Here is a 21,807-nt window from a genome sequence, read left to right on the forward strand (position 1 = left end):
AGAAAACAATCCCGTTTATAATTGTATCAAAATGAAAAAGTACACCTAGGAATAAATTTAAGGAGGTGATTATTGAAAACTAGAAGACATTTATGAAAGAATTGAAGAAGACACAAATAAATGGAAAGATATTCTGTGCTTATGGATTGGAAGAATGAATATTGATAGAAGGTCCATATTGCCCAAAGCAATATACAGATGAAGTGCAATCTCTATCAAATCCAATAGCATTTTTCACAGAACTGGAACAAATAATCCTAAAATTTATATGGAACTACAAAAAGAAAAAAAAAGCCAAAGCAATCTTGAGAAAGAACAAAGCTGGAGGCCCCATATTCCCTAATTTCAAACTATATTAAAAAGCTACAGTAATCAGAACAAAATAGAAACCCACAATTAAACTCATCTATATATGGTCAATTAATTTACTACAAAGGAGCCAAGATTATATGGTGAGGAAAGGATAGTCTCTTTAATAAATGAGTTTAGACGGCTACGTACAAAAGAATAAAAATTAACCACGATGTTACACCATATACAAAAATTAACTCAAAATTATTAAAGACTTGAACATAAGACCTGAAACCATAAAACTCTTATCATAAAACATAGGTAGGGGCACCTGGATGGCTCAGTCGGTTAAGCATCTGACTCTCAATTTCAGCTCGGGTCATGATTTCAAAGTCATGAGATCGAACCCTGTGTTATGAGATTCTCTCCCCCCCCACTCATGCTCTCTCATTCTCTCTCAAAAAAATAAAATAAAAAACATAGGCAGCAAGGTCCTTTGATATAGGCATTGCCAGTGGTTTGGTTTTTTTTTAACCTGACACCAAAATCAAAAATAAGCAATACCACATCATACTAAAAAGCTTCTATACAGCAAAGGAAACCATCAACAAAATGAGAAGGCAAGCTACTGAATGGGAGAAAAATATTTGCTAATCATAAATCTAATAAGGGGCTACTATCCAAAATATATAAAGAACTCTTGCAACTCAACACCAAAAAAAAAAAAATCCAATTTTTAAAATAGGCAGAAGATCTAAATAGACTTTTTTCCCAAGAAGATATACAGATGGCCAACAAATACATGAAAATGTATCTTAGTACACAATCAGGAAAATGCAAATCAAAACCACAATGAGATATTACTTCACACCTGTTAAAATGGTTATTATCGAAAAGTCAACAATTGTTGGCAAGGATATGGAGGAAAGATAACCCTTGTACACTGTTGGTGGAAATATAAATTGGTGCAGCCACTCTGGAAAACAGTAGGGATGGTCCTCAAAAAATGGAAAATAGAACCACCATATGAACCAGCAATTCCACTTCTGGGTAGAATTTATCCAGCGAAAATGAACACTAACTCAAAAAGACATATGTACCCCCATACTCATTGCATTATTTATAATAAACAAGATATACACACAATCTAAATGGCCATCAATGGATGAATGGATAAAGTACGTGTGGTATATAGATATACATATAATATATATGATGGATTCTATTTCATGTGTATATGTGTGTGTATATTACATATATATATAATGGACTATTATTCAGCCATAAAAAAGAATGAAATCTTGCCGTTTGTGACAACATGAATGGACTTTGAGGGCATCAGGCTAAATGAAAGAAGACAAATACCATATGCTCTCTCCTATATGTAGAACCGAAGACACACAGACACACAGACACACACACACACACACACACACACACAGACACACACACACAAGACTGGTAGTAGCTACGAGAGGCAGGGAATTTGAGGGTGAGAAAAATGGGAAAGGGGGGTCAAAAAGAAAAAAATAAAAAATTCTTTTAAAGATTTCTGATCACTTTGAAGGTTAACAGCTCCCCTGTGGACTCCTGGAGTCCAAAGATCCCCAAGAGCTTTTTTTCCGAAAGTGGCCTCTAAGGGATGTCGGTCCGCTGACTCGCCTCAAGCAGCAAATGCTGGCTAAGGGCCTGCTGCTTTTGTGCTCACGGACGCTGCTGTTGGGATGGGTGCTGCCTGTGACCGTCTGGCTCCGGCCCCTCTGGGAGAAGCTTCGCCATCTCTCTGAGCGCGCAGCAGGAGAACCGGAGCAGGGACTCGCTCTGCGTACCTAAGTCTCTTTCTGGTCAGCTGCGCTGGGGCTAACCTGGAAACACTGATACCAAAGAAAGGAAAGACCGGAGGGACTTGTTACCTTGAATGAATTTTCACGAGAAGGAAAACCAGATTGCCCTGTGGACTGAAGGGGCACTTAGAGGTCTTCCGCTCTAAAGGTCACCGCACCACATTCTTCGCGCATTCTGCCAAGAACCCTCTGCTATGGGTAATCTGGGGAGGGAGCGCCCGTTCTCTGATGGGCCCCACACGACCATGAGCCGTTTGCTAGCAGAATGCTTACAGGCCACAGGAAAGCTAACCATTCCGCCATGGCACAAAGAAAAAATGTGCCGGTGAATGTCCTATAGTTGACACAAGGCGGGGCAAGATGAATGAGCTGAAGGCCTCAGACAAAATGCTCAGAAGGATTGTGTGTCCCACGCAGCCTGAGCATTGCAGCCCCCCTCCGGCCCCACTCCCCCACCCCTCACTTAACTTGGCTAACATCATACATGTCACCTTTATCTGCTTCCCAGTGCAACGGGCCTTGCATCGGGCCTCACCTAGCCGTGCAGCACAGACAAGTGTTCTGCCAGACACGGGATGGCATCACCTTACCGTCAGAGCAGTGCAGCGCCCTTCCGAGGTAAGAGAAAGCCGTGGACCTCCTTTCCCCAGGCCCTGTGTCAATAGCATGGAAAGATAATGTTGAGCGGATGTTTCTCCTCCAACATCCCACAGTCCCTGTGGTCAGATGCCCTTCCCTTTCACCTCGTTTTCCCCGGGCCCCTGTTCTCCCTAGAGATAGATGGCCCCGTGGTGGCCTTACACTTATTGAATGGGCCAGGCTGGGCTTTCCTCTTTTGGTCGTAAAGACTACAGACAGTTCTGTTCCTCTGAGCGTGGCCTGATACCGCAGGAGCTCTGCACTAGCCCCAGGGTGGGCAGGAAGTGAGGTCCACGCGGTGGCCACCAGACCTCAAGGGCTCCAGCAGCCCCTCATGCTTGTCGGCCTTCCTACAGAAGTTATGCTAAAACGAGGGCACTGATCCCTGGGTCTAAACCTGTCATTCCTAGCCAGTCCCCATTCCCGGTCCTACTGGCCTGTGGATGTCCCTTGGGGTGAGGGCTTACTGTCCCCACCCGCGACCCCAGTCCCAGGCTCTGCCTCTGCCTCTGCCCACCCGCATCCCAGCCAGACTTCATCCTTGGGTCACGCAGTGATACAGACTTTGCAGAGCTGAGCACCGAGAGGCCCAGTGAGAGCATACAGCCTTCTGAGATCCTACAACCACTACCAGAACAGAGATCCGAACCCCCTCTGGTGGCACCAGAGGCCTGAAGAGTTGCCCCGCTGCTTTCCCATCTGTTCCCCGATCCCACCCCGACTGCGGCGGGCGCTAACGCTGCCGCCCTCCTCCTGCAGGCCCGTGAGCACCCAGAACTGCTGGTCGGAGGCCTGCAGCGTTCATTGGAGGGTCAGCCTGTGGAGTCTCTGCACCGCGACGTGCGGCAACTACGGCTTCCAGGCCCGGCGCGTGGAGTGTGTGCACGCCCGCACCAACAAGGCCGTGCCCGAGCACCTGTGTTCCTGGGGGCCCCGGCCCGCCAACTGGCAGCGCTGCAACGTCACGCCCTGCGAAAACAGTACGTTCCCACCCCACGGAGCCTTCTGCCAGGTCCCCAAGGGGCGGGCCTGCCCTCTGCCCCCAGCCCCGAACCCGTGCCCAGGCCACCGGATCAGGTTTCCCAAGGACGGTGAGCAGGGGCCAGAGCTGGGTATTTTCACAGGGGTGCCTGCAAGCCGTCCAAGATGTGTGCGAGGATGTGTCTACACACGTCCAGGCCACATCAGATGGCTGAGTGTGCCCCAAGGCACTAGGCAAAGCCAGGTGCTAAGGGCCCAGTGCTAAATGAAATCGTCCTCCAGCTCCCCTGCAGGAGCTTGGCTGGGACCCAGAGAAGACCAGCCAACAGTGCCTCCCGGGGGCCAGGCCGCTAGACAAAAGTACTGTCCGCACAAGTCCTGCCCGGCTGGCCCTGCACCCAATGTGGCTCTGCTTCTCACAGAACAAGGAGCTGCCGCCCTCCCTCCTTCCCGCCCCGCGGGCGTCCCCCGAACTGTGCAGGAGCCCAGGCCCTCGAGATCTGATACGCATTCACTGTCTGGGTCCTCCTCCACCCAACACTGGCATTTGTATCCCAGTCGGGTATTTTTTTCTTCCTCTGGACGCAAAACAAATTGGAGGTGGGTCGTAGACAGGGAAGGGACGAAGACAAAGTATGAAGCAAAGAATTAAGAAATTTTAAAACACTGCCATGCAGTTTTCCCCCAAACGGGGCCTCTCCAGGCATCAAATCGCCAAGGCTGAGGCAGATGCCCTGTGGGCATGTTGTCCCCCAGTGTGTCCACCGGGCGGGGGGGGGGGGGGATGATCTTTGCTCTCGGGGTGGTGCCCACCCATCTGTGTGTCAAGAGCTCACCACCATCCGTGCTAACATTCAGTCAAAGTAGTTCAGACTTGCTGTGTTCACCACAGCTGTCCACCGCCCAAATCACCCGTATTTAAGGACAGTCGCGTCTGTGCCAGTGCTGAGCTGGCAGCCCACAGCGCTCGGGGCAGGGGAAGGAGGAGAGGGGCTTAGGTGCACCGGGTAGGAAAACAGAGGGGGGGCCGAGGGTCGCCCCATCATCCAGCCAGCCACTGCAGCCCGGGGGGCAGCCTGGGGGGCACACGGCAGAGCTCCCCCAGGGGCGGGACAGCAGTGGCCCCTGCAGCACGGGAGCCCAGGGCCCCAGGCAGAGGCCCGCAAGCACCCCGCGGTCGCAGCCCTTAGGCTCCGTCTCAAGGCTCTCTCCTGTCCCCTCCCCCAGTGGAGTGCAGGGATACCACGCGGTACTGCGAGAAGGTGAAGCAGCTCAAACTCTGCCAGCTCAGCCAGTTCAAATCTCGCTGCTGCGGGACTTGTGGCAAAGCGTGAAGACGGGGCCCAGGGAGGAACTGCACCCCGGCCACGCAGAGGACTCGTGCCACCACCTTGGAGAGAATTGAAGCTTTCTTCGTTTATTTATTTGTTGCCCTTTCCCCCGCCCCCCATCACACACGCCCTCGTCCGACCTCCTCCCCCACCCCAGACGTGAGGACGTCAGCGTGTCCTCTCTCTCAGTTAGCTGGAGGACAGGATGTCGGGGAAAGACAAGGAAAGGGGTTGAAAGGAGGTTGAAGAGCAGACACCTTCCCCAACCCGGCTCCCAGGCAGACCAAGGAAGAGGCAAGCAGCAGGGAGTCAAGGCCAAGAGCAGACGAGAGACGGGAGGGTAGGGTGACAACGTTTGTAAAGCATTGAGACAGACTTCGGACAACCAACTGTGTCTTTCCTGGCGGCACGCAGTCGACCCAGGCGTGTGCTGCTGCCTGTGTCCTCCTCTGTCTCCGCCTGGGGAAGAGCAGGCAGAGAGGGGAGGAAGGGGAGGACACCGCCGTGAGGCAGAACCCAGGCCAGAACACAGCGCTGCCAGTGGGGAGCCCTGAGAACTCAAAGCACCAATGCATGGCAGTCAGGGGCAGACCGTGCAAGGGCCTGGAGCACACACGAGGCAGGACACAAAGCAGCAGGAAGGAAGGGCACAGAAGCAAAAAGAAGCCTGTGCACGGTCCTCAGCGCAGGGAGATGAGTGAGCAGGCCCGAGACTCGGGGAAGGGACGCTCCGAATTCTGCCGCCCTTATAGAGGGCACAGGCCTTGGCAGCCCATGCCGCTTGGGGGGGGGGGCGGTCCACACTCCCCACACTGTCTCAGCGAACGTTCTGCCTGTACTCCTGGAGCAAAGCTAGTGAGACATCGGGGTCTGGTTATGCAGTCAGGCCACCCCTGGCATCTCTCCCTAAGTCACAAGTTCTGCACCACCCCCACCCATGGTTAACCGCTGATGTGGGCCAGGGGCATTTTGAGCGTGAACAGGCTGGGTTTTCTGCCTAGTTGGCCAGTGCTGCTTCCCCTAAGGGCCAGGGATTGGGGTCAGTTTGCCAGAGAGGATCCATCAGGTCACAGGAGCCACTTCCGGAGCTGGCCGGGACAAGGGGTGGGACAGCCGGCTGGTGCGGGCCCTTCCAGGAGCACAATGAGAGCTGCCCTCCTGGTTTCACAGCAGCTTGGGGCAGGGTGGCGGGGTATGCTGGCGAAGCTGTAGGGTAACTAAAGCTTGCAGGAGGGTCCTCAAAGGCTTTTCAACCTGTTCCCCCCCACACACAATGAAATACTATGAACCTTACAAGAATGAGTACCACCCATTTTAGGAATTCGGCAAGCAAGGCAGCACACACCCTTCCAGAAATGCCCGTCAGCTACAGTAAAAGGGCTGTGGTGAGGTCCAGTGGCAAACCTGACATTCTGGGACTATTTGGCCAATTGTTCTTTCAGCAGAGGGGCTTTGGGTGAGTGATCTTGGCCACCTCCCCGTTGGCCACCACTCAATAGCCAGGGCAGCGTGGCCACTGTCACTCACCCCTTGGATCAACTGCCCCCCCCTACAGACTCGCAAATGCCACTCAGCCCCAGGGCCACCACGGCTAGCAGGGCGTCTGGAAGTCAGAGACGGGGAAGACACTGTTAAGCTGTGTCCTCCCCGGGGGAGCTGTGGACGACGAAGGTGGGTCTCTTTCTTCCTCAGCACAATGGGCTCTAAGAAATCATGTTACTAAAAATCAGTGTCATGTTTATTTAAAATAAAAGAGAATGTTTTCTATGTCTGTATATCTTTTGTGAATATTTATTAGGATTTCTTGTATAAAAAAAGTGCAATATTAATAATTGTACATTGTCATCCGGAAAACAAAGTATTTGGGGGACTTTTTACTAACTTCCTGCGGTTGTGTTCCTGTAAACTCAGTGGTGATTATTGTATTGTTCCTATTTTTAATAGCACCTGGTGTTTCACTCCGGATCCATTCACTGTGTAGACACTACGTTGTAAAGCTAACATGGGATGACAGGGCAGTAAAAGGGGATTCACTTGTGACGCAATAGTTATGCATGGAATGAAGACGACAGAGTCCGTACTAACTAACGCAGTTGGTTATTTCTAGTTCAATAGCTATGGAAAACCAGTGGCCAATATTTACGTTTCCTCAATAGCAGGTGTCCTCCAGCTCCGCCTCGTGTCAGGCTGCAGCCGCTGGAGTAGGTTTCAGAGCGAGCCTGGAGGACCTAGGCTTGGGGTGGGAAGTAACGTGCTCCTTGCATGAGATGAATGTACATTTACTGTTTGTTCTGTGAATCGTGACTCAGCAGCAGCACAAGATGATTAGAGTGGCTGAATAATGTGGAAGGAGGCACTTCCTCCTCGAAAACACAAAACTGTATTTATATTTTTTTTGTACAGATAATACAGCTTATTTATTTAATAAATCTGGTCGTCCGAGTCTCTGTTAAGCCCAGCCTTCCTGTCTTGGGGGGTGAGGGTGGTTCCCGGCCACTTACACGCACTGGGCTAACGTGGAAAAATTGCAGGTTACAGCTCTGCCTGGGACGCTGGGAGCCCGTGCCTGAAGGGCCGGCTCTGTAAGTCAACCCAAAGGAGCTACGTCTGTGGACATGCAAGTATTTAGGCTTAGTACTGCCCTTGACAATCCTCTTATTCATAGCCCTGCATGGTGGGAAGGTGGGAGCCACAGGACCTTCAGAAAAACTAGGCATCTTGGGGGGCAGATGAAGACTTGGGGGCGGGAGTACCCTCCCTCCAGGCCGGGCTCCCTGCCAATGGGGGCGTGCACAGAATATAGTAGCTGGGTGCTGAAATTCTGGATGGACACCATGAGTAGGAGCTAACATTTATAGATCATTACGTTCCATCCTCACATGAGCCCTAGGATTATCACCGTTTGTATATGGGTAGACAGAGGCCCAGAGAAGCCCAGGGTCAACCAGCCGGTAGAACAGGGATCAAACTCCCAGAAGCCTGGCTTTTTAGCCAGAGCCCTTTTCTCACCCACTCCGCCATCCCAGCTCCCATGTGTAAGAGCGGACCACGCCTGGCCTCCTTCGTGGGTGCCCTTCTTCCCTACTTGGGGACAATGGGACGTTTTACTGGGGTTGTCACTTTCTCATCCCCAAAAATCAATTCCGATGGCATTCTAGGGCCCCAAGTTCCCGATTCTGAAAGTATTTTAATAGAAATGAAGGTATGGTGGGAAGTGCAGAAAAAATCAAAAGCATATTGTGGAGTTTTTTTATCAGCTGGCTCCCAGTGGAAGGCCAGCAGGTCCCCAGGCCTGGAGGATGTCCACACAAGGACCTTGGTGGGAAGTGCCTGAGAGGACCCCCAGCCTCAAAGCCCAACTCCAGCCTGTCTTCCAGCAACTCACGCAGCTTATCACAGTCTGTTAAGCAGTCTCAAAATAAACCAGAAAGCTCTTCCTGAAATTCCAATTATTTTCTAAGGAGTTTTAGGTTTTGCTTTAAAGAAAAAGCCAATGCTAGAACTATAAATACTTACATACCAGCAACCAAATAATATCCTACAGAGACCCCAGGGGAGGATGGGGTTGGGGGGGGGGGGGCAGGGAATGAGTCAGAGATGCCGGAGTAAAACCCCAGGAAGTTGCAAATAGTGGGAAGGGCTCAACCAGAACATATGGAAAATTTTCCAGCCAAAATCACAGAGCTCAGCAGGGAGCAAAAGAGAGATTCCTAGAAGGATGCCACCAGCCACAGCGTAAAAGTTTGGAATCTTAACCACAGGCCAGTCCCAGGGTTGGAACTCCTCATACCAGAGTCCCCTGCTTGGCCCCTGAAGTTTCCAGGCCTTCAACAAGAGGAGCCCAGGAAATCTGGGGCCCACCCAGACCAGAACCCTCAATAATCACCAAAGCTCATCCATGCCTCAGTTTCCTCACCTTTAAAAAGAGGATACCTCACAGGATAGGGTTTTTGTGAGAACACTAGTTAATTCACATTGAGGAAATCTGTGATGACCTGGCATGTCACGAAAGCATTCACTGTTAACCGCTATTACCGTCCAAGCTACCTTGGCAGAGAGATGAGGGGCAGAGCCCAAAAGCATTTGTGCTCGTTCAGATTCCCATCGTCAGCTTTGAAAGACTAGCCCTATGTTTCCATTTTTGACTGAGAAGGACATCAGTCATTGGTGCAAATTCAATACTACACAGTAGCATAAATAAGAGCGGCCTCAGTGAACCAAAATCTGTATCTTGGAAAATAACAGAACAGCCCCGGTAACCAAATCAAAGACTCACCAAAATATTCACACACTTTCAGAAATAACTTCCCGGGACAAAGGTTGTCTTATAATCCCAATGTACAAGTCTAGTTTCAATTCAAAATACCGAATGTACACATAAGTTCCATTCCCTTTGATTTACTAAAAATCACAGAGAAGTGTTCACACAAGCAAACACACGTGTAATGTAAAAGCTAAAATTAAGGATATCTCACTTACCAAGTGGTAGACTTTCTCACAAACGGCATGCTGTTATCCCCTCACCTCCTCCTGCCAATAAATCCACAGAAAATAACCCGCTTTTATTAATGGTTCTTGCTCAAGTGAGACAAGTTAGAGCTCAATAATCTATTTGTGGGCCTCCCCAAAACAGACAAATTCATTCACAACGGATAAGGGAATTGTGGGGTGAAGAGAAGGATGAAGCTCTCGGAAATAATCCAGTGAAAACTGACCTGTTGGGTGAATTACCCAAGGAAGGATAAATTAGGAAACAAAATAAGGTGACATCCCCTTGGTTTGGTCTCTCTCTGTCCCTCATTTTGTTCAATGAACCAGCCATGATTTAAAGACTCCAGGATTCAGACTGAGAATACACTAGACTGTGCGTTAAATCAGGGAAGGTTATCTACCCATATCACATACTGCCAAGGAGGAAAGTGCTGGTGTGGACACAAGCCTTCATCAGTACAGAATCGAATGCTCAATGGATCTACCCATCCTATAAGACGAAGATAAACCCCAAATTGTCGTCTGTCCCCGCCCACCCATGCTGTCCAGTGGGAGACGCTTCTACAGGTCAAAGGTGGGCAAGCTGATCGGAGATCGTTATCTTTGGCTGAACTTCAACTGCTGATTCATAGCACCCCAAGGTTTTCCACTGTCGGCCGCTACCTCTAACCTGGAATGCAGGGACCGCAAGCAAGCTTTTGCTCGCAAGAACTGGGCTGTCAGCTTGCCTGTCGACCAGAGGTTTACAACTTCACTCAGATGCGTTCTGCGAAGCACCTGGTCCCAATCACCCACATGTGTCACGCTTGTGATAACACAATATACAGATGTCACTCAGCTCTGTGTTTTCCGAAGGCAAAATCCATCTTCGACCAAGGATTTCCCAGGCTGCTCCTAAAGATATGGTTTATATATGTGTAAACAGAAATTAAACGTGCAGTTTTATGTGAGTGAAGAGAAAGCAGACAGTGGGGACTGGTTCTCCTGCTGCACATAAATGATGTTTGTTTAAGCAGAATGCTTAGGAGGGCCGGAGAGATTGCGCGGTCAGCATCCAGACCAGAAAGCAGGCCTGCGAAACCGGCCTCCCTTTCCAAGATGACATAAACAGCCCTCCTCTGGGTCTTTGTGATGGCCAGGGTTGACCTTGTTACAAATCCCACAAAGGAGAGAAGACAAGCTGCGAACGACTTAGTTACCAGGTGAGCAACTCCAGGAAATATTTAATGGTCGAGGCAAGGTGCGTGGTGATGAAATATGTCATGGGTTTGATTTTCTGCTCCCCAATCCTCGCCATCATTTCTTTAAATAACAAAGAAGGGGCCAGGAAATGACTTAGCTGAGGTCACTGAAGGAAGACGAAGTTGTTCGGTCAGTCATCTAGGTAGTCCTGTCCTAGAGCTGAAGTTCAGCGTGTCACACGGTCAAGGCCAGGGCAAGTGCCAGATCCATGGGCCAGTCACTCCTGAGCTGAATGTCTTCACCTGCACGGGCCCTTCCTGTTAGAATGGAGATACTCACGGTAACCACCTGAGAGCAAGCCCCCATCCTGCGAATCCCCCACTCCCTCTGCCATGTGATGGTCCAGCCTCTGCACCAGGGTCTTGCTGAGATGGAGAACCACCAAGCCCTCACCTGGTCCTGGTGGACCTCGCTCTACCTCCCACCCCAGCCCCCCCACCCTGCCAGATAAGCCCTTATGCTTTCTCATCTCATCTCCTCCCTGATTTCTCTTCCTATCACTTACCTTCTCCTTGCTTCAGAGCCTGACAAACTCTTGTGAAGCACCGACTCTGGGGGGGCCCACGCTGGGCCCTGGGGACACAGGGGTGAAAGCCAAGCCCCTGCTTTCAGGGAGCTCCGAGTCCAGTCGGGAAAGCAGACATATCTCACCACAAACGCCAGCATGTCCCACTCTAACTATGAAGTCCCGAGTTTAGGGGCATCTCTGGCTCTGTTTTCTTCCTCATTTGGTTCTTTCCACAGTCAGCACCCAGGGATTGCGCCTCTCGTTCCTCATCCTTTCTCAGTGGGACTTTGCAAAGGTATCCTGACTGAATCAATCTACTCTCCCCTAAGCTCTCCTCCAATCCACTCCCCGCACGGCAGCTAGAACTATTGTCATACATCAGTGTAAACTGACGCATACGTGTAAAGTTAACTTAAATCTACGCCTCAGAGGCAGTTAGCTCACACTTCATTACCGGATCATAAATCCACCCTCCAGAAGTGACCAGGGCAAGCCTTTCACATCCTGTTACCTAAATCCGCAACAGAGAGTTTCATTCATTACAACAAAGTTCATTAAATACCTACCGGTGAAATGAGTGGTTCTAAAGGTCTGGAAAGGGCATACCAGTGCCCCCAGTACGAACAGTCTAAGAATCCTGCAAATCCAACAGCCTGGAGCCCCAAGCCTAGAGTTGTCTTTGGTTCTGTGCCCACCCCACCCCCACCCCGCTTGGTTTGCTTGGTTTGACTAGAGAAGTTCTGGGCTGATCTTACTGTAGGAACGCTCACCCTCGAGTAACTGTCCGAGTGCCAAGCTCCTGGAGTCACGCTTGATTCCCACTTCTTCTCACCCCGCCTCCAGTCAGCGACTCCCTGCGGCCGCCCTCAGAACAAGCCCAGGCCGCCCTTCCCATCAGCCCCACTTCTACAGCCAGCTGTGGGTTGCCGCCTCACCCTCTAGGCAGTAAGCCTCCTGCCAGGCCCCCCGCAGTCCCCTCACAGCCGCCTGGGTGACCACAGGGATGGTAGATACAGTAGTATATACCAGAGCTGGGCACGTCTCCGCTGCAAGCTTCACGCTGGCCCTCGTCGGAGGAAGAGCCAAATTCCTGGCTGCAGCCCTCATGGAAATATGCCCCCCTCAGGGCCTTCGCTCTGTGTGTTCCCTGCACTCATCTCCTCCTCCCCCGAGACTCTCAGACCTCACCTTCTCCACGAGGCCCACCCCGACCATCCCAATATACACCACCTGGGCCTCCCAGAACTCCTGGGTCTCTCCGCCCCGATTTGTTCTCCTTTTCCCATGGTGCCTTTCTCCTTGTCACTTACCACACAAGTTACTCACTATGCTTTTCATTTATTAGGTGTTGGTTATTTCACTGATATTATACATCATACGTTATTATATATCATTATTCATCGTTTATTATTAAGAAGTGTCCGTCTACTCCACTAGACTGTAAGCTCCACAAGGGCAAGACCTGTGTGTGCTCTGTTTGCTGACGTCATCCAAAGCACCCGGAAGACTGCCTGGCACCCAAAGCAGATTTTGTGAAGGAATGAATAAATGTATGTTTGTACATACAGATGGGTGGGAAAAGGAGGAGGAAGCGTGGTCAGTGCTATGACAGATGGGGCAGCCCACCATCCCGATGACCAGAGCTAAGACGGGGTTATGGGGTAGAGGAGGAAGAGGAGACATGTAAGATGTGACGTGTGGAAGGAGAGGGTGGGGTTTTGAAGTCACTACCCCTCGGGGGGGCAGGGGGCAGTGCTTGGATGGAGTAATGGAAAATGAAAGCCAGGGAGACGCTGGAAAGCAACTGAGGGCCATCTGGGCGGGTCCCCAAGAAGTGCCCCCAGAGCAAGACCTTAGTGAGAACAGCAGCAGGCCCAGGAGTCTGGAAAAGGGTCCCATGATAGCCCCGAGTCAGATGGGCCCCCAGGGCGGATGGCAAAGGTAAGAGATACAGCGTCTTTGGAGCTGGGAAATCCTCAAGAGCTTGGTAACCAAGAGGCAAAACGTCCCTAAACACCACCATTTGTGAGATTATAGTAAAACAAACACAATAGACGTGACTGCATGTTACCAAATCACAAGATGAAAATACCTTTTTCCCGGAAAAAACCCAAGGAATCTTTTCGTACAATGAAGAGAAGCTAGGCTTAATGTGATTCACTATTTCTGACGAAGAACTTAAAAAATTCAAAGAGCCCTTCAGGGGCACCTGGGAGGCTCAGTCACTGGAGCACCCATCCGACTCTTGATTTTGGCTCAGGTCACGATCTCAGGGCTGTGAGATCGAGCCCCATGTCAGGCTCATGCTGGGTGTGAAACCTGCTTAAGATTTGCTCTTCCTCTGCCCCTCCCCCGCCACTCGGGCACGCACTCTCACTCTCTTAAAAAAAAAATTAAAGATCCCTTCAAATAGCCTTCAGCTCCTATATATCATCATTCGTGCCTATGTATTAGCCTTGTCGGTAAGCAAGCATTGTGTCAAGAAGTCCTGTTGCAACGCAATCGGTATTTTTGTAGCCATTTGTGTGCATCCAGAAGCAACTAGTAAGTCTGAGCGCGGAGCACAAGGTGCGGTGGAGAATCCCTCGCAGGTACACGCAGCTACCATTCCCCGAGCTCGTACACCCATACACCGCATGGCCCGGGAAGGGCGCTTGAAAATTCATTCTTTCCTCTCCACACGCACAGCTCCGCATCTCTCCAGCCTTCCCCTTCTTTCCAACCCGCAGCGGCATTGCACTGTTCACCCAGCTCATTCTGCAAACATCCTTTCCTCCACTGCCCCAAGTTACGGAGCCTGTCTGCGCCTCCGCTCCCCACCCGAACAGGGGATGACGGCAAGAGCAGGAGGCACGTGTGGGTGCAGCGAGAGGTCCCGCGCGGGTGCTGTCAGAGCGCGAGAGAGCTCCCCACCGGAGGTAACACGCTCATGCCCACTGTCCGGTACATGAACTTTCCCAGGCTCCCTGTGCCCCCGCACTCGGGCTGTGCCAGCACCTCCCATTTATCAAAAAGCCAAACAATTTCAACGGTCAGTGACCAGGATGTTTCAACACTCAAGAGCTGACCCTGAGTCACGGCAGGATCCGCTGGGGCTTTTAAATCATCGAGGAAAGGTTCGACCACATGTGTGCTTGCATGCGTATTTTATTGTATTCTAAACGTATCTGAAAAAAATGTATGATGAGCGCTTGGCAGCGTTTCTCCATGTGTGTTCCAACAGGTTTTACGCAATAAAAGGGCTCTATTGTCAGAGTTGGAAACTGTTGTTTCTGCCCGCTCAGCATTCATCCCTCCCCTTGCCTGGAAACCATCCCTCGGCTTCCTTTGGGGACCCACCGCCTCCCAAGGCCTCCCACGGTTCCTGTAGTCTGCATGGGGTTGACCCCACCCGTACACTCTACTCAGTCCAGGGGTGGACCTGATTCAGTCCTGGACAAGGAGGATTTTCTTCCTCCCTGGCCATGGCAATCAGTTCAGGGATCAGCAGGAGACTCGAGCCAGGCAAGAGAGACTCATTTCAGGGATCTTTACTGAACCACTGGGAAGGAGAAGCCCTTTAGCTGAAAGGATGTTGTAAGCTTAAAATCGCTAGAAACCTCCATATGGAAACCTCCATAGGCCTGCCTAAGAAGGCAGTACAGAAGAAAATAGAGCCAAAAGATGAAGACCGAGCACCCGTCACATCTCCTTCAAGCCCCTGGATTCATCTGTGCCTGAATCCCACAGATAAAGCCTTAGACTGTTCAAATGCCTGAACCAAAAAATGCCCTTTTTTGCTTGAGGTCTTGTAATTCCAAGAATACTGACTCATGCACTGGGCTATACAAAGTGAAACAAGTTTCCTTTACTATAGGGTTTCACAGAGACTTCAAAATATTATTATGCAGTGTGAATCTCAAACAGGGTGATATCTGCAGCCTCTCCCAAACTTAGGTGTCCACTGCACTTTTTTCTGAAGACCATATCACAGTTTCTATTCCATAGAAAACACCTTCAGAGAAGTTAACAGATATTACCTGTAAGTTAACCTCATATTCAAACACTCCAAAGCTCCTGTCCCTTATAATTCTGGACAAATGAGACAAATGGGAATTCATTTATCCAACACTGTTAATGCATTTGCCCAGACTTTAAAAATGTAGGTGTATAATTTATCATTTGTATTAAACTGGGGTCATAAGCATAAACTATGGTGTATTTTTCCAGACTTCATAAAATGGGTGTATGTGCAAGTGTGTGTGTACATACATTTTTTTTAATTCCTACATTGGGGTCACAATTCCTGAACTGCCATACTTTTGAGTTCTACATTTTAAACCACTTTTTTCGTCTCTAGCCCTACTGCCAAGCTGTCAGCTGCCACTCCTATCTGGTTAGGTGTCTGGTTCTAGCAGAAGCCCCTGCTGCTCTTCTGAGGGCTAGAAAACAGGTAAGAGCAGCTCATTGGAACTGTATTTAAAAAAGAAAGGAAAAGAAAGAAAGGAAAAACGAGGGAGAGGAGCCAGTATGAGCAGAGCACGCGCCAGCATCGGGGGTGTGCCCTGCATAACGTACCTGAGTTTCCATACGAGGAACGCATGTCAGGGATTTTGGCAACTGAAAGGCAGCATGTGTCCCGGCTCTGGCCTCAGTTTGGACATGGAAGTCTCCAAATAACTGGCCTTTGAATACGGGAGGTGTTACAACACTGAGCCAGACAAAGAGCCTCTCCAAATCGATAGTAAGCACTGAACTCTGCAGAGGAACTTTAAAATGAAAAGTGGGGTTTGTTTGTGGGTTTGTTGGGTTGTTGTTTTTTTTTTTTTAAGTCTCGGCGAGCCTATCATCCCCCAAATTCCATTCTTAGTCTATAAGTCATTCACTGGCAGACATGCCAAATTTTAGTCATTTTTCAAGCATTCCGTCTGCCTATGTTTTCTCAAGTCGCTACTTGCCTGCTTCAAGGGTATTTGCGGGCTCCCCTGTTTTATGATCCTCTGAAATGGAAGGGGACTGGAACAGTGAGGGAAGAACCAAGCTGCCCCCCCCCCTTGCTAGGGAAAGAACAGCCGTGGCCCTGGGGAGGTAGGCAGGGTGCCGGGGGGGGGGGGGGGCAGGCAGGCTGGTCTGGGCAGTAAAAGCCCAAGAAAGTCAGGGTTCGATTTCATCACAGGAGTGGAAAGTTCGTGAATCCTTTTGGCGAACATCAACCTGGGTTTGCTGCCACACCCCACGTCTTGACAAGAAGAAGCATTGGGTTCTCACGTCAGTGCCCAAAGATCCAGACAGGGACCTGGGGCAGCTGTGCGCCAGAAGTAGGACTAGCGTTACCCTGATGCCTTTTCCAGAATCCAGAGCATATGTTCTGGAAGGTTTACAGGCTCCGGGGCTCGTGTTGCACCCCCAAAGTGGGGAGGAGCCAAGCACCTGCTCAGCCAGCCGTGTGGAAATTCCGAGCCTGCTCTGCCAAAGAAAACACCCCCGCCTGCCCGCCACCCCCAGTATTGATGCTCAGAAGGGCCTCTGCCTTGCCGCTTCCAGGCCGCTGACCAGATGTGGGCTGGGGGGATGGCAGGGCAGGCCTGAGGAGCCAGGGGCCATTTAATCTTGGGCTAGGACCTGCACACCCCCAGCCGGCCCGCATATTTCCTCTTGGCAGCCACACAACTGAAAAGCACTTTGAGAGGAAACCGAGCCCTCAGTTCATGTTTATGCCCTAAGGGACCAGATCCCCAAAGGGTGCATCACTGTGCAAAGGAAGGGGCGTGCCAATCCCGTTGCTTTGGAGTCGTCGGTTTCACTCCAGCTTTAGAGGCAGAAGCTTGGAGTGGGGTGCGGAGGACAGTGATTTCTAACTACGTATGTTACTTCCAGCGTGTTTACAGCAATGAGACGACAGTGAAAGGTATTCAGAGGATACAATGTGAAAGCAAAACCATGAGACAGAGTGTTTGCTCCCCCAGCCACCCCAGCTCGGAGCCTGGCCCGAGTCAGGACTGCTCCTCCTCGTGTCACCACCGGGCTGTGGTCTCTACTCAGTTGAGGGCTGTCTCTGAGCCCCCCAGACCCTCCCCCTCTGTGAAATTGCTGGTGACATCTGAGACCGGTGAGGCCAAGGATGCTGGTGGGGGAGCACCGTCTGATGCTGTCTGCACAGGGTGTGGTTCAGAAGCCAATGGTCCACACCAGGGCCCCCTTCACCCGTACACACTGGTTGGCCTGGTACTTATTCCACACTGCCCACGTTGGCCCTTCTGTCCAGTCAGGGGGGAAAGTCACCCTCTAGGTATGCTTTCCAGTTCAGAAAATGCCAAAAAAATCCCATTGGTGATGAGGTCAAGGGGCAGCCTACCTGTTTGTGCTGGTCTCCCTCCTGCCCCACTCACACACACCATAATAAGCTATAATAAAGCAATAATGAAATTACCAAGTGCTGTAGTGAAGAAGATGGGAGAAGGGTCATCAGTGAACAAGGGGTTTCAGGAAAGGTGAAGGAGACGAGAGGTTGATGGGAGAACGAAGACTGACAAGTGCAGAAGGAGAAGCCACAGCTTCAAACAAAACTGTCCCGAGAGAGCTAGAGCTGATGGGGAGCAGGCGTCCAAGGCAGAACCCGGCAGGGGTTTGGGGTTGGAAACACCAGCTACCATAGAAAGCAGGGGGACAAACGGTGCCAACAATGAGGATGGCATCTCCACCCTCCAGCCCCCACCTGGCCTGAGATCTTAGAGCCAACCTGTAAAAGGGAGGCTCATCCTTCAAGACATTGACCCCTACAAACATGCAACAAGTATTAGAATGCAGCGTCCTTTCACCTGTTCTTAGGGCTGTGTTTATACCTTAATCTGGGGCAAAGTCGAGAGGGGATTCCTGATCACCAAACAATGAGAGTGATGGGCTGGGGTCTTGACTCATGCAGGTGGCCAACCGTCCAGTGACCCAGGAGATAGGACCTGCCCTGCCGACATAGGGGCTGCCCTGTGCACGGCACAGGCGGGGAGACACCAGTGTGGGGAGTGGGACCTCATCCCAACAGATGCCATATCCATGACACCATATGGTTTGGGCACCGTACCTCAAACCAGCAGACCACGTTCAAGCAGCCCAGGGCTTCCACACCAACAAATCTCACCAGCTGCAGCCCATCGGCCACACTGGGAAACTCGGCTTTCCTCTGATAACAGAGAGTTTGCCCTCTTTGGGCTTCAGAACTCCTATCCCTGTTTTCTTCCCCAGAACCTCACCCCCAGAGCATACTGGGGGTTCCCCACGGGAGCTGGTCTCCTGCTTGGCCATAAGACGTGTTCTCTCTTTGGTCTCTGATAACTTTTCTTTCTTAATGTGCATAAAGTTTTGAGATGCTGGGCTGTGGTAGGTGATGAAGCTCCCACTTCATTCTCACAAGTAAAAAATCATACAACATAAATTATAAATTTTTCCGTATTTCCTGGAGAAGACCATGTGTTTGAAGCCGTCCATCACCAGGGTTTGTCGAACACGATCCTATCAGGTGTTAGAGCAGTGGACACACACACGTGTAGGCGTTTTAACAGAGGTGTGTCCCACAAACCCTTATGTGGAAGCCAGATACACAGAACTGATTAACAAGAAGTCGCCATGACAGGACAAGGGAGGGGAGCCAAGGCCCCATCTGTTTCCCTCCTCCTGACCCCCATTACTTCCTAAAATACCATTTCCAGGGAGCACAGGGAGCAACTCCAACTCAGAACAACTAAAAACTATATGTGGGGGGAAATGTGAACATTTTCCTTTGTAAATTAGGCCAAACAGAACACATGAGTCTCACTTACCTTCACACTTGTCAACAACGGCCAAGAAAATTGTGAGTAGATTCAGCAAGGCAGAAGTCAGCAGCCATTTTCATCACTCCATCATCATCACCATCATCCTCACCTACGTCTAAATTAGAGTTAACCATAAGCCAGGGCTGAGTGATTGACATAGGCTATCATTAGACACCAACAATGAAGCCACGGGGCCACTACTGCTATTATCCACATTTTAAAGAACTTGACCAAGGTCTCCTAGCCAGTGGGTGACAAGGGCCAGGAAGCGAGCCCAGGTCTGCTGGACTTTCTCCTTACACATATGTTGCTAACCACTGGGTTCCACTGGTCCCTGTAATAGCAACTTGTATCCCCTCTTATGTAGTTTCTATGTTTCCTGAATTTTTTACTGTAGTAACTACTTTCACAATCCTAAGGATATTTTGAGACCAAAAAAGGACAGATAGTAGGAGAGAGAAGATTCCTTAATTCTGGTAGAAGTTGGCAAGTCAGGGATGCCCTAAGTGGCTAATCTGGCCTGGGGTCACCCTAGAGGTCACCCCTCCACGGCACAAAAGAAGGACTCAGAGGAAATTCCTCACCCCAAGGGGACTAGCTCTCTTTAATCAGCCAGGTTCATCCATCCTTCTTCAGCTTCTTTGTACTCATCAGAAACACTAGAAAAGCTTATCAGTCTTGATATACGGAGCACCATCCTATAACTAACTACACTGAGAAGGGGGGGGAGAGAAGCAGGAAGGATCAGGGAATTAAAATTCCCAATCTACCAAAACAGACGTCTAAAATCAGTAAGTCAACAAACAGTATAGGCATATGATTCAGGAATATGAAGGTAAATATTAGCAGAAACAGATCAAATAATTTTAAATTCTTCTCTGGGGAAGCAATAATGTGGGAGGCCAAGGGGCTGGAGCCTAAGAGATTGTTGCATTTTTATAAGCACTTAGCACTATGTGACTTTTCAAGTCAACTGCCAATATTTCTCCAATTTGTAAAAATTACTAAATAAAAGTAATTTTTAAAAAAAGAAGTAATAAAACCTACCCTCCTTAGTGGTCTCCTTTAGCTTAATGCACTCCAGGAAGGCGTTCAGAGAAAATGTGGCTTGGTGTGCTTGCAGAGCCATGCAATCTGGGACACAGCAAGATGGGAGGTACCTGGCCCCGTAGGAAGAGCACTGGATCTTGAATCAGAAGCCTGGGTTCCAATCTTGACCTTGGTGCTCCATGCTCTGTGGCCTTGGGCAAGGTGCATAACCTCCTTGAGCCCCTCTACCCCCATGGAGGCCGGTATCCAGACCCCATATAAGCAACAAGAGAATTAAATGATTTTGATCCCGACCCAGTGGTGCAAACCAACCTCATAGTGAGGCTGCGAGACACGGGAACCTGAGAGGTCTGGGCCAGGTAAGGAAGAGCCATGGAAAGACAGATCCCAGATAAAAGACACAGGTTTCTCACCCATGAACCAGGCACTGAACATAAACCCACGTCTCCACACTTGAGCCGAAATGTCCTCTTCCACACAGTTCCCAAGTTATTTTAGACCATGGAGTGGATTTTGGGGTCTGTGGACTCAGAAGGGAAGGGGGGTGTCCCTGGTATCAGCCTGCATGCCTCTGAGTGAGGTTCACCCACACCATGAGCCCATCCGATCCTGGCATAAGTCCTCTTGGACAAAATCTTTCCTCAATTCTTTCCAAATAAAAAAAAATTTTTTTAATCACCGAATTACTTTAGCCTTAGAATCAAGCCTTAGACCCAAAATAGAAACCTCCAGCCCTTCCTCCAGGGCAGGGTCCAACTTACCACTATGTCAACCTTTGTCGGAAGTCTGGTCACAGATGTCATTTTAGGAAAAGCAGATCTAGCCTTCCAGGAACCGGCCCAGCATAGGGCAATTTTTTTAGGCTCCAAGCACTTAGAAGAGCCCACAGTTTCTGCTCACAGCCCAGAGGGAGCCCGCCAACTACCCGGTTGCTGAGTGTCCCTTTGCCTCCCCCTCACCCTGGAATCAGAGCCAGCACTGGTTTGGGGGTAAGAGAGACCTGGCAGGTCCACGTTCCCCTGGGGCTGCCATAGGATCTCTTTCTCCCCTCCCCACTTTCTGTGCCTAAAAAGACCCAAGCCCCATTCAGACAGCACTGTTCTTGCAGGTATGTCATGGTGTGAAAAGATAGAAAGATGCCACATAAAGCAGCCCTGGGCAGAGAGAACACAAAATTCCAGACTGAGTTCAAAGCACTCCCATCAGTATTGCAGTGCAATGGGGGCTGTAGTCTGAAATCTCCCCCAAAGTTCCCAAAGAACACAGCCTGTTCTCTTCATAGACAGCACATGGGGGTGAACACATAGAGCTGCAGATTCATTCCCCCCAAAATAAAGTTTATTCTTCAGCACTTCATACTTGGCAAGGGTTAATTACAATGTCAATTCATACAATGATTAAATTAATGAAATATTTCTGGTTCAGAGAAAAACCCTTGAGACCAACTTTGATTCCATCAGCACAGGGTAAGGGACCCAAGTCGGGGAGGCAGCAGAGGGAGGGTTAAGGGGAATACTTAGCCAGTGATTAAATGTCATTTTCCTTGATTCAAGCGATTCTCATTTTATTCAAGTGTCCTGGAAATGATGATGAAGACTTTTTCTTTTCTCCATTTTGGGGAATTCTTTTTTGGCCAATGAATA

General features: G+C 50.0%; 1 protein-coding gene and 1 long non-coding RNA gene across 7 annotated transcripts in view; one reads left to right on the forward strand and one right to left on the reverse strand.

Annotated features, from left to right (window-relative positions):
- The window catches only part of ADAMTSL1 (ADAMTS like 1), an 878,957-nt gene extending 871,442 nt beyond the window's left edge, over nt 1-7,515 (forward strand). For all 5 annotated transcript variants that reach the window (XM_044386899.3, XM_044386900.3, XM_057313473.1 and 2 more), the window contains 3 exons: nt 2,644-2,753; nt 3,534-3,754; nt 4,983-7,515. In XM_044386899.3, coding sequence (XP_044242834.3) covers nt 2,644-2,753; nt 3,534-3,754; nt 4,983-5,089 — 438 coding nt within the window. In that variant the 3' untranslated portion in view covers nt 5,090-7,515. The remainder of the gene's footprint in view (nt 1-2,643; nt 2,754-3,533; nt 3,755-4,982) is intronic.
- LOC130544016 (uncharacterized) lies at nt 451-16,099 on the reverse strand. 2 transcript variants are annotated; one of them, XR_008959876.1, is made up of 5 exons: nt 15,885-16,099; nt 10,248-11,076; nt 9,566-9,616; nt 2,726-2,788; nt 451-2,165 (listed from the first exon to the last, which is right to left on the reverse strand). It is a non-coding gene; the product is annotated as an uncharacterized LOC130544016 (long non-coding RNA). The 2 variants fall into 2 exon arrangements; XR_008959877.1 differs by having other exon boundaries at nt 9,566-11,076.
- Between the last annotated feature and the right edge of the window lie 5,708 nt (nt 16,100-21,807).

The sequence above is a fragment of the Ursus arctos genome, unplaced genomic scaffold (genome assembly GCF_023065955.2).
Source record: "Ursus arctos isolate Adak ecotype North America unplaced genomic scaffold, UrsArc2.0 scaffold_18, whole genome shotgun sequence".
In the NCBI taxonomy this organism is placed as follows: domain Eukaryota; kingdom Metazoa; phylum Chordata; class Mammalia; order Carnivora; family Ursidae; genus Ursus; species Ursus arctos.